Below are 12,912 nucleotides of genomic sequence, written 5' to 3' on the forward strand. Positions count from 1 at the left end.
CTTGGGACCCCTCCAGCACTGCAGCAGGTTGTGTGTGTGTGCATGAAGTGTGTGTTGTGTGTGTGCATGAAGTGTGTGTGTGTGTGTGTATTCTCCAGCCCCCACACTACCAATGGGTCAAGCTCACTCCCCCCCCCTGCATCAACGCCCCCCCTCCCCAGTTGCCATGGAAACACACCTTGAGCGAGCCCCCCAGAGAGGTGCATACTCCTCCTCCTCCTCCTCCTCCTCCTCCTCCTTCCGTCCACTGCTCTCTTCTTTGCTGCACTCTTTCTTTCTCCCGACGCCTCCTCCTGTTTTGCTCTCCCTCCGTCCACCCCATCATCCTTCACTCCATCCCTCTCCTCTCCTCCTCTCTTTTTCTCGCTGCCTCTCTTCCCCTCGCTGTCCTCTCCATCAATCGCCTGGCTTGGTTTACGGCCTTTTTACGCCGCGAGGGACCAAACGCACACACACACACACACACTTTACACTGCTCATTCAGACACACACATGCAGCCTCACATAGTTTTGGGGATGGAGGTGGTTGACAGGAGCAGGGACGGGCAGTAATGGGGGGTAGACACCCAGGGGACCTCCCCATGCAGAGACAGAAAAGGGAAGGAGGGAGGGTGGAGGGACGTTTGGGCTCCAGGCACCCAAAGGAGTATCTCAGCCGAGAGACTAAGAGAAAGGGTTAAAAGGTGTGTGTGTGTGTGTGTGTGTGTGTGTGTGTGTGTGTGTGTGTGTGTGTGAGCAGCTTATGGATCTGCCCCCCTACATGCAAACCAAGGAGCTCATTTATGTTCTGCTGCATGTCGCAGGGGTCTGTGATGAGGCCAGCATGATTGTGTTGTGTGTGTGTATGTGTGTGTGTGTGTGTGTGTGTTGTGATGGGGATGATGCCACCTGGTCCCTCTCCTCTGGTCAATTAGCAGAGAGGGAGCGAGAGAGAGCGAGAGGAGGGTAATGAGAGCGAATGAGACTGAGGAAGAGGAAGAACAATGAGTGTGTGTGTGTGTGTGTGTGTAACAATGTTAATACTGATGAGTGTGGCTGCAGTGTGTCCGTCCGTCTGTCCTCACGTTGTTTCTGTTTGCTCTTCTTCGTCTTGTATTTTCTCTGTGAGGTGAAGCCTCATCAGTAATTCTACGGATGCGTAGTAGCCACCCACCAATTACCTGTGTGTGTGTGTGTGTGTGTGTGTGTGTGTGTGCTCAGAAGAAAACACAGCTCTGGAGTCAGGCCAAGCTCTCTCTCTCTCTCTCTGTCATATTTAAAAGCTGTTTTTCTCCGTCTCCGTCTGACATGTTGTTCAGATTGTGTTACATGTCTGTCCGCTCGCCCACCATGAAAATAATATAATAATAATAATAATAATAATAATAATAATAATAACACTTCACAAGATGTTCGTGTTTACAGTTACGGACAACAATGAACACTTCGAAGTCGAGCTCTATTCTTTTGTGAAGGTCATGTGGAAACGTCGTTGTCAGGCGTTTTATTTCCTGCGGTGACATCAGGAAAAATGTCTTAACTAGAGTTGTGCACAGCCGGGAAACTTTTATTTTTTATCAATAACCAGAATAAAAAAAAAAGAGTTCTTATTGCTTCTTATCCAAATTTGTGTTCGGGGTGTCCTGAACTCGACTTAAAGCATAAAATAATCCCTTGACTTGCTCTGAGGCAATAAAAATCAGAAAAAGTTCATTTTCTGTTGTGTGGTAACAAACTCCGAGTCCTAACCTTCACCCTGCCTCTCTCTCTCTCTTTCCCTCTGCTCATCCCTCTCTCCCCTGTGTTCTCTGTCCCAGTATCGGCCTCCCAGGGTTGCATGTGTGTGTGTGTGTGCGCTGGTGGATCAAATGCACTCTGTGAGACAAAGCGTAACGGCAGGATGCTCTACGACTCTGTCATCTCACTATGGGTCACACACACACACACATGGACCGGGTCTCAGAGGGGGGACAGCATACAGAGACCGCGGTCCCCACACACACTGATCAAAACAATGTATTTGTCAGAAAAGAGAACTCTTTCATGGGACACACACACACACACACACACACACACACACAGAGGCGTTGGAGGCCTCTCTCCATGCCCTTGTTCCGGACAGCCCAATTATCTCTCTGCACCTCACTGTTTTTCCCTTCAATTCTCTCTCTCCCTCTGTCTGTGTCTTTCTCTTTTCCTCTCGCGCTGCAGTTTTGTCTTTTCTCATGTTTTTTTTTTTTTTTCCTACCCAATAATTGATTGACGGTTAATTAGCTCCTAAAGTTTCTTTCGTGGGGCTGTTTTTGCTTCGTTGAATCGTTAGTTTGAGGCGCTGCACACGCGAAAGGAGCTCGTTCTCGATGGAAATCCTTAAGAAACGAATCGGATGTGAAGACTCGTAGCTCTCTTTGGCTTTTTCCGTGAATGTGAGTTGAATATTTTTAAGTTTTAAACCGTTGCTTGGTGTTGCACGACGCACACATTCCTATAAACATGACTGTAACCGGTGAGCATGTGTTAAGATGGTGAACTCATCATCGTTGTGTTACACGCTCTCTGATCCCGGCAGCGTGGGAAGAGCGCAGGCCGACTTCTGAAGGAGAGCATCGCCCCGACTGAGGGCAGGAGCCTTTATGGTGCTTTCTACACACACACACACACACACACACACACACTCTCACACACACTTTTGTTCAGTTAAAAACAAAACAAAAAACAAAAAGAGAAATGAAATGTTAAATAAAAATGCAAACACACGGAATACTCACATGATAATTAAAATATGAAATATGACAATCGATTAAAGCAGTAGTGCCGCCTCTCTCTCTCTCTCTCTCTCTCTCTCTCTCTCTCTCTCTCTCTCTCTCTCTCTCTCTCTCTCTCCCCCTCTCTCTCTCTGTGTGTCCGCTCCATGTGACTCTCTCCTGCTGTTTCAATCTCCTAGTAAATGATAATGAACCTCTATCTGTCTCAGTGTGTCTCGGACACACTGGCGCCCCACACAACCTAGCAGCCTTTGAGGTTTGTGTGTGTGTGTGTGTGTGTGTGTGAACGGGGGATGTTTTGGGGGACCGGGACCATGGAGCATACCATTTCGTTCATATAAGCCCATGTGGCACCCTCCACGTACACACACACACACACTCCCTCACAGCTATTGAGACGGGATTAGGGCACCCTTGTGTCGGCCTTTGAGGCAAAGAGAGATAGGAATCTTTGTGTGTGTGTGTGCGTGTGTGTGTGTGTTAGTCAGTATGGGTGTCATGGATGTATGATTGAAGACGTTATTAACCCCACGATCCCCCGCAGCTCTGCAGCTGAAGTTCTGCAGACTCTTTGTGTGTGTGTGTGTGTGTGTGTGTGTGTGTGTGTGTGTGTGCACACTTACAGAACATGAGATAAGTGACAATAATGGAAAAAGACACAGATTGTGTGTATGCATGTTTGTGTATGTGTGTGTTTGTGTGTGCAACTCCACAAGGGGTTACAGATTGGCCTGCAGAAGACACCATCTGATCTCTCCGGGCTGTACACTCCTGTGGTGTGCGTGTGTGTGTGTGTGTGTGTGTCTGTGTCTGTGTGGGCGGCTGGGGCATCGGTCCTGTATGGTACAATGGTGATAAGGACAACAGGCAGGAGACCTGATCGTCGAGGGGTGCGTGTGTTTGTGTGTGTGTGTGTGTGTGTTTATGACGCCCACCTTTCATCTGGCCTTTCACCATGGGTGCTGTGATGTCACTCACACCTTCTTAAAATAGACACACACACACACACACACACAAACGTTGGTGTAATCCCGGGTGAGAATGAGGAGGAAGGACGGAGGCTGCGTCGTGTTCGTGATGGAGCTGATCACGTCTGATCGTGATCGTCATCCTTTTGTCCTTTATGATTGAAAATCATCCACTTCCTGTGCACACCTGGCGGGAAAGAGACTACACAGACTAAAAAAAGAGGCAGAGGACAGTATATGTTAAGAGAAGGTAACAAGGGGACGAGGGGTTTGAATCGGAGCCCGCACAAATTAATCAGCAAGAGATGACCCAAGAGGGACGATAAGGAAGGGGACATGGAGGGAGGGACGGCCAATGTGGAGGGATGGATGAGTGACTGTGGATGGGGGAGGGCGGATAACGAGGGCAGAGGGAGGGAAGGAAGGATGGCTATAGGAAGGGTAGATCATCCACAGCCCCAGTGGGGAGGACAGGCAATTACCAGTTGGGGCAGACATGGCACTGGGGTTGGTGTGTGTGTGTGTGTGTGTGTGTGTTGGGGGAGTGTACAAGGGAAGGGAGAAGGAAAAATGAAAGGAGAGCATGCAGCAGGGGAGAGGAAGGAAAGGAGTGTACCACACAACCTATATCATCACGTCTGCCTCAAACTTAACGTTCAGACTGGACCAATGTTATGATGAGTTCCTAAATGAGTCCAACAAGATACATAAAGAACATAAAGAGGTTATTAACGAAATAAAAGACTGTGAGCGAAGTTTGAACTGCTGCGTTTTGTTGTTGGGAATCGTTGGAGAGTCGGAACCAGAGGGAGGAAGAGGAGAAAGAAAAGGGAGGAGGGGTGAGGAATACAGGAGCAGAAGTGGACGTGAGGGGAGGAGGAGGACATTTATTGGAAGGTGTGGTCTCTGTTAAAAAGCTGCAGCTAGAGACAGTAAAGTTAAAATGTGAGTTACATCAGGTTGGAGGTTGTTTAACAGTGAAGACCACATTTCCCATGATCCTGAGCTGCTTCACTGCATCATCAAACAGCATCTTTTGTTCCATGTGAAAATGTTTTTAAAATCATAGTTTTAAATGAAATAACTCTCCAATGGAGGAAACAAGTGTCATTATTTATTTTTGGATTCAAGAGTTAGTTTTTTACTTTCCAAACAGTCGCCGGGCAGACAAAGTTTGGGAATGACGAGTGTCTGCTGACTTCATCAGTACATGTATATACCACTGTCTGACTGCATCTGTATGCGCATTAGACACCTGTCACGCGTGTTGTATTAATGCTCTAAAATCATGTCATGTGTTCCTGTTTTTCGTGTTGCCTAATCCAACCTACACATGCGTGTCTGTCTCCTATTTGCAGAGGAGGGCATCAATCACGAATGCAAGCTGTGTAACCAGATGTTTGATTCACCTGCCAAGCTGCTTTGCCACCTGATAGAGCACAGCTTTGAAGGCATGGGAGGTACCTTCAAGTGTCCCGTCTGCTTCACAGGTGAGAGACAGACACACACACACACACACACACACACACACAAACACAAACACACGTTCACCTTGAAGGACAGCAGCACAGATAACTCCTGCTCACTTGTGTCCTGTTTGCTTTGCGATTTAAAAATGGACACGAACAGTACACAGAAGTACACAGCGGGGACATAACATTGGCCTGAATACTCACACACACCAGAAGAACTCATTAGCAATAAGGAAATAAGGAGTATGTGTCACATTTTAGCGATTTCTCACAGTCTCACGTGAATCCTAGATGAATATCGTGGAGCTGTTTTGTGTTTTAACAGCTCTGTAGTCTGATATCTCTTGTATCTCTTGGTGTTTTTACCATGCCAGCCAGGACTTTATGTCGCTTATTAAAGCTCCGGACTGAAACTAAATTATTATGTCTACCACACGCTCTCCAAGCGCCAAGCCTGGTCACATCATGTCACGTATTTTGGCTAAAATGCAATGCTGCACTTAAATCTCGGCCCGGCATCAGCGCCGGTACGCGCTGCACAGGCCTCAGGAATGACTCCCTCTGGGTTTACCTGCAGCATGATGCAGAGGGTGAATGTGCCGTAATGGCCGTGAAGGTTTTTTTTTTTTTTGGGTTTCTGGGAAAACCGTCAGATCACATTAGGAATATTCATTGTTTTAACTTTCCTAACTGTGGGAGTAATATTCCAGCAGGGGTGCTGCTGCCGAACAAAACACCGTGTGTGCAAAAGTTCATGTGATAAAACCTCCGGACACAACAAATAGGAAGCGCATTACATCTACTGGAATCCACTGGAGGACACAAACAAAATGCTGGATGACCAAATTAGACCTGCGGTGTGTTCAGAGTTTCGTCCAACACCTTTAGTGTGCTCCTTCCCTCTCCATATCCCCACACACTCCCTCTTTCTTTGTCACTTCATCTCTCTTTCCCTCCCTCAGTTGTTGAGTTTGTCTTCTGTTGTGCAAATCCCCCTACCCCCACCCCCAGGTACACAGCAATGCTTTAAACTTTAACTCTATTCCTTTGTGGCTTATGAATTAGTAAGATGGGCAACGCTCCTATGGGGGAGGGGGGGGGCTTAATAATTCAACACACACACACACTCGCAGCGGAAAAAAACAAAAGTTTACTGAAACAAAGGGGGAGCGAAGAAAGTGTGCGAGACGACGCTGGAGCGGAAGTTAAAAAAAGAAGAAGCGATAATTTATTGATAAATATCACAAGATCTGCTGAGGATAGCGCTTCCTGTTGTCTCCCAGTCTTTTCTTGCTGCGTTTGTGTGTTTGTAGTCTCGTACCCGCAAAAAAAAACCTTCAGTTATCTTCCACTGACCGAACATGGGATCAGATTTCTGGACACAAAGCTCGGACACTTTTCCAAAAAAAAAACGGCAGTGGCATTGCGAGTCATCTGGCAAACGCCACAATCCAGTTTGAAAGTGCTGAAAATGCTTTACCGCTGGCAACACACACAACAATTCAAGCTCGTCTGTTATTTCGCCCAATAGGCCAATCTCAACTGGAAAGCACCCTTGAGCTCGTTTTACTGGAGTTTCCAGTCCGTGGAATTATCTTAAATCTCCCTCGTCCGTCTGTGATTGACTTCCTCTGACAAACCCGTGCCGTGTTTCTTCTGTCTCTCAGTGTTCGTGCAGGCCAACAAGCTCCAGCAGCACATTTTCGCCGTCCACGGCCAGGAAGACAAGATCTACGACTGTTCCCAGTGTCCGCAGAAGTTCTTCTTTCAGACAGAACTACAGGTAGGTCACCTTAATTCTATCTCGGCGCTGACATTGACCCAACTTGCCTGTCTGTGTTCGGTCTTTCTCTGGCATAGATTAGCAGATGATTGTGTGCAGGCACTGACCCGCTACTCACTCTGTGGCTAAACCCACGTAGTGTCCTCACACCTCCTCGCTCTCTGAGTCATTACACCTCTCCAAACCTTCTCTCTCGGTTTCAATCCATCCCTCAATATACAGTAACCTTCTCCGGGCTACTGTACATCATTGTACAGGATTCCTCTGTCCCTCTCTCTCTTTCCATCTCACCTCATGAGGTCTGAGCAGGGTTCTGGCAAGCTTCATGTCATTAGGGTCCAGACACATTTGTGTGTTTGTGTGTGTGTGTACGAAAGAGAAGGGGGGTTATAAGTCACCCCAGAGTAGGTCGCAGGCCAGCTGTGGCCAGGTCTGCGGATGATGTAAACCTTCCTGTCCTCTTCCATTGCCTCTCCTCCTCGTCTCTTGTACCCGTTTGGCAGCAGACTAAGTGACCTGCAAACATCAGCCCTGTTAAAGGTGAAGTCTGTAACTTTCCTCATGCTGTTGCACATCAGAGGAGTGTGTGTGTTAAAGACGACATAGTTGTTGACTTGTGTAATGCAGCTTTTCTGTGATAATCTGTTGACACTGTGCAACCCGACGAGCCGCAGATAGATGGTCAACAGATCAGCCGAGTACTGAGAGGATTTCTCAGACCATGCTGCATTTTCTGGCTTGTGTGTTTTTATAATTCCACCACACAGATGAAAAACTGCTGACTGAGAAAAAAACAAAACGAGTCGATCTTTTATCATCGTCATTACGCTCCTAGAATATCGCGTGTTCACTGCTCTCACATTTCTTTCTACAGCCCGTGGACAGTTTTGTTGAGTTCCCAAATTATTCCAACAACGTCCGAACCCAAATCTGTCAGTTTATTAAATGTAATGGTGCGTTTTTTATTTGGTCGCTTGTCAATGGCGTCGTATCCACTTTACTCTTTGCACGCAAACGTCACAAGAGTGAAGAAGGAGGAGGACAGCGAATGTGACTAAACGCGTCCATTAACTTTCTGCATTGGTGGTTGTTTAACGATAAAGACTACAACTCCCATGATCCCACGCTGCTTCACAACATCAGCAAACTACGTCTTTTGTTGTTGATTTGCTGTAGAGTAGAAGTGGCGTTATTCATCTGGCAGCACATTTGGACTCGTGTGAACGTGCAGGAATACAAACATGTTGTTCTTTGTTAACTTACAGAGATCTGGACAAATAAAAGTGGAAAAACAAAGATTATTAGGTTATTCAAATTTACAAAGGCTTGCACCAGCCGCCACCACACACACACACACACACACACACACACACACAAAGTGGCAGTGATGTAGGGCCGGATGTGGTGGGCATATGGCTGGCCAGTCCATTTAACAGCAGGGTGGCTACTGGACCCTGTCGGTTAATGTCCACACACACACACACACACACACACACACCGCTCACACCCTCACAACACACTCCCACTCACCTCCATGCAACTCTACGTACACACACACACACACACACACACATGAAAACAACCCCCACTCTGCTTCTTCTACATGCTACTCCATCCCAGATGACACCTCTGCTGCTGTCCGAGCGGGTCACATGACTGATGATCAAAGTATCCGTTAAGTTTGGATTCAGACAAACTTCCTAAATAGCCGTAACCATGACAACAACTGATTCTGTAATGCCGTTGTCAAAAAAAAAAAAAGTAATAATCTTAATTTAATCAAAGTTTTTCTTTAAATTAAAAAATTCTTCTGGCGTCGATACAAATCAGTTTTCTTCTCTTAATGCGATTGGCTTCGTCTCTGTTGGTTCTGAAGGATTTCTGCGAGGTGGAGGTTTATCTGTGTGGACTGAGCGCTGTTCTTCTTATACACGCACTGCAGCCGAGTTTAAGTCTGTTGTTTTCATTCCAGCTAAGTTGAGCTCAGTTCAACTTTTTTTTTTCCCCTCCCTGAGCTCCTTGTACTTCTTCCCTCTTTGGCTGCTGCACTGTGGCTATATCCATCTTGTTACTCTTTGGTCCGGGCCCAAGTGTGTGCATGTGTGCGTGTGCTTGTGTGTGTGTGTGTGTGTGTGTGCGAGTGCGTGTCTGTGTGAAAACTTGCAGCCCGAGCCCGACCTGCCACAGCTCCATCGCCCCATGGGAGGGCTCTCTAAGTGGGCTAGACAGAAAGGCTGACTGGGGGAGATGGAGAGCTACAACCATGGAGGTTAATGCCACTGCTAGCTGTTATCGCATGTGTGCGTGTGTGTGTGTGTGTGTGTGTGTGTGTGCGTGCATCTGCCAGAGAACGTGGAATGGGGTAATTTGTGTGTGTTTTAATGAGGTGCGGATGGATGAAGAAGGCTGGCTGGCCAGCTAGAAAAGGCTTTGGCCTCTTTCAACCTCTCAGAGGGGCCATATGATGTCCAGCTCACACACACACACACACACACACACACACACACACACACACACCCATGGGTCACTGCTGCATGGACACGTCGCTGCATCATCCTCTCTCCCTCCTGAGTGCACTCTTTCACTCCCTCTTTTCTATCTCCATGTCTGCATACAGAGACCTCCCCTTCCTCTCTCCATCACTCGCTTTCACCTCTCTGTTTATCTCTTCAACATACACAATTTTCACTCTCCCTCTCTCTCTTCCCGTCCCTCTCCCTCCTCGCGTCTTCCTCCTTCCTTCCCTGCCTCCCTCCCTCTCGCCGACTCCCCCGTCTGTCCCAGAAGAACCAGCCCCTATGCATATTTTAGCCCCTCTCCTCTCTTCCTCTCTTCTGTGCCTCTCCCCAGTGCCCCATAAATAGTGCAGACGTAAGCTGGTAAATAAGAGATGTTTTGGTGTGTGTGTGTGTGTGTGTGTGTGTGTGTAAATAAGAAATGCTGTGGCCCTGATCAGTTAGGTCCTTCTGGATCTTTCTCTGCCTTTTACACTCCCAGACTTCGCGTACGACTCTTCTCGTCCTCTCTGTTTCAGTTCTGTTCTTTATTTTGCAATTAGCTCGACGGCTTTTGTAGTAATTTTTATGAGATTGTTGTTTTATTGTCTTTGGAGACGATGTTTTCCGGCCGTGGCTCGAGCGGCTCCCCCGGTCTAGTCGAGGTGTCCTTGGGCAGGATAGTGAACTTGGATGGCTTTGTGTGAGTGTATAGGAAGTTTGTGTGTGTGTGAGCGGCTGTCGGACCTGAAAAACGCCAAATTAAACCCAGTTAGTTTTAGTCATCCAGCTCTGTACCCGCCCTGACTCTCCCATGTCACATTCCCTGACAGCCTTCTTGATTTTGACTTTCTCTTCAAGCCTCCAGGGGGAGCTACACCGCATCTTCTGCCCTCCATGCTTCCTTCAATCCCATGCTGCATCCATCACTCATTCACTCCTCCCCAATCTCTCTCTCTCTCTTTTTCTGCTACACAGTTTCCTTTAGCGCTTGTAAATATTTAAACACCGTTAGATGGGTGGATTGTTGGTCAGATGAATAAATGGATCCATGTGTGGATGGATGTGTGTTGGGTGGGGGTGCGTTCCTTTTTGTTTGTTTACGTGTTGATTCTCTCTGCAGAATCCGCCTCCTTTCCTTTCCTTTCCTTTCCTTTCCTTTCCTTTCCTTTCCTTTCCTTTCCTCTCCTCCTCGCGTCCCGGCGGTGTTGAATATTTGAGAGTTGCGCGCGATCACAAAGATGAGATGCGTTCCCCTCGTAGACTTAAAAGAACATGTAGTGTACATATACTACGGATGGATGAAGGCGCAGATTGAGAGATGGGGAAACTGGGAAATGAAGAGAGTGATGGAGGAAACATCCAGTTTGGACCACCTCCATCAGCAACATGTTTTTAGTGCGTATGCTCATCAGCAGGTGCTGTACGTCGTCGTCCACACCTGAAACTAAAAGAAACATTTATAGAGTTTCCCCCAGAGCTGAAGTAATGAATAAAGTATTTATTTTAAAGTATTTATTTTGGTTTGTTAACGCAGAGCAGAGAATAGCTTGGCAGGCTGTTCAATGCCTGCGGTTGGGATCAGGGCAGAGTGTGTGTGTGTGTGTGTGTGTGTGTGTGTGTGTGTGTGAGAAACAAGCTGTGTTTAGTAGTCTGTCTGTGAATAATGTTGTCTTTGTCTTTGTCTGAATCTAAGAGCCTCTAACTGAATTATGGAAAGGTGTGGATGTGGCTGAACTGGCAATAGGATTTATATCTGTGTGTGTGTGTGTGTGTGTGTTCACCATTGTCTGGGTTGTTGTGAGTGTTGAGTCAAGTCATAGTGTGTACTCTCTGATCCGTGTATCCCATGGCTGTGTGTGTGTGTGTGTGTGTGTGTGGATATGAATTTGATCCGTAGATCCCCGTGGCGTTCCAGGGGAGCACACTCAGCTGCCCCACCACTCACTGGGAGACTCTCTGTTATTAGAATGGGGACCTGGGACACACACACACATGCATGCACACACACACACACACACACACACACACACACACACACACACACACGCACTCTTGCCTTCCCGAATCCCTGGACTTGAAGGTATTTGCAGCAGGGGAGAGAGAGAAACAAAAAGAGATTCAAAACAAAAGAGAGAGGCCGACCTGATCTGAAACAAACACACACACTATCACAGCAGCACGGACCGGAAGAGTTTTTACTTTTACTAGACAGCTGCTAATTTACAAAGAATTCCATATTATGTAAAACCAAACAAACAGCCGCAGGGCGGTCGCTATGACGTGGAAGAAAATCACTCAGACCAGGAGTGAGGATCTGTGTGTTTCCCCTGCACAAAGAAAATAACCTCATTCAACATTTTAACACTGTAACACACAAATGAAGCAGCGAGGGACACAGTAAACACACACACAAATGCTGATTAATGCCGATGCTGGGAAATGAAGCCACTGTGGAAGAACTGTAATTCCTCGAGCGGCCACTCGACACAGGCTGCAGAAGCCCCCCATGTTCAAATGTCCAGCTTCACAGCAGAAATAAACGTGTTTCCGGCTCGGTTCAGACACGTGTCTGTCGATATTTAGATTAGCCGGGCGGCAGCATGCTGTCATTGGTCAGGAAATATGCAAATAAGGCCCAAATCTGTCGGATTTAACAGATAAAAACAGCTGTTTTTTGTTTTGTTTTTGCAGTCTGAAACAAATGTATGCATTAAAAATGATCTGATGCTACATTTCCATTAAATATATGACAGACTAAACCTGCTGTCCTAACCAAGAGATGGACAAACGCCTCCCAGGAAGGTGTGTCCCCTCTGCTATAGACGCTGTCACGCAGGTTTTGAATGTTCACCATGAAATAAACACAATGACAGAAGTGATGGTACAGAAATAAAGGCCGAGCAGTACAAACGAATCAACAAGCGTTAGTTTAAAAAAGATGCATAACTGTGTCGGCGCGTGTTTTTCCCGCTCTGACCACCCGACGACAGACTGCATACAAATCATGTCCGCGCCTCTTAACACTGCTGGGATTTTCATGCATTGCTCATTGTTGCACACTGCGAATGCAAAGCACATCCTGTCCATGCTGGATCTTTGGATAGAAGGAGGAAGAAAATCTCAATGTGGGCGCAGTTAATCATCTGGAAATATTATATTTATATGCGCGTGTAACACCTGTGTGTGTGTGTGTGCGTGTGTTTGCATTTATGCTTTGAGACGGACTCAGCGAGGGAGGAGACGCAGGAAAAGAAGTTACTTGTTGCTTTGATGTAAAGCGCAGGAACAAACAGGCGGATGCAGAGAGACAGAGACGGACAGAGTGAGATAAACAGAATTAGGGACAGATACAAAGGAATTACACTGTGAGCCAGCACCTGGAGGGCTCCTAACAGCTTGGACCATGTTCCTGTCATTTGGTGTGTGTGTGTGTGTGTGTGTGTGTGT

The 12,912-nt window shown here is 47.0% G+C and overlaps 1 protein-coding gene across 3 annotated transcripts in view; it reads left to right on the forward strand.

Moving 5' to 3' along the window:
* znf423 (zinc finger protein 423) overlaps positions 1 to 12,912 on the forward strand; it is a 137,578-nt gene that overhangs the window by 117,101 nt on the left and 7,565 nt on the right. For all 3 annotated transcript variants that reach the window (XM_027272576.1, XM_027272574.1, XM_027272575.1), the window contains 2 exons: positions 5,071 to 5,202; positions 6,852 to 6,967. In XM_027272576.1, the coding sequence (XP_027128377.1) occupies positions 5,071 to 5,202; positions 6,852 to 6,967 (248 nt within the window). The remainder of the gene's footprint in view (positions 1 to 5,070; positions 5,203 to 6,851; positions 6,968 to 12,912) is intronic.

This window comes from Larimichthys crocea, chromosome XXI (assembly GCF_000972845.2).
Source record: "Larimichthys crocea isolate SSNF chromosome XXI, L_crocea_2.0, whole genome shotgun sequence".
NCBI lineage: Eukaryota > Metazoa > Chordata > Actinopteri > Sciaenidae > Larimichthys > Larimichthys crocea.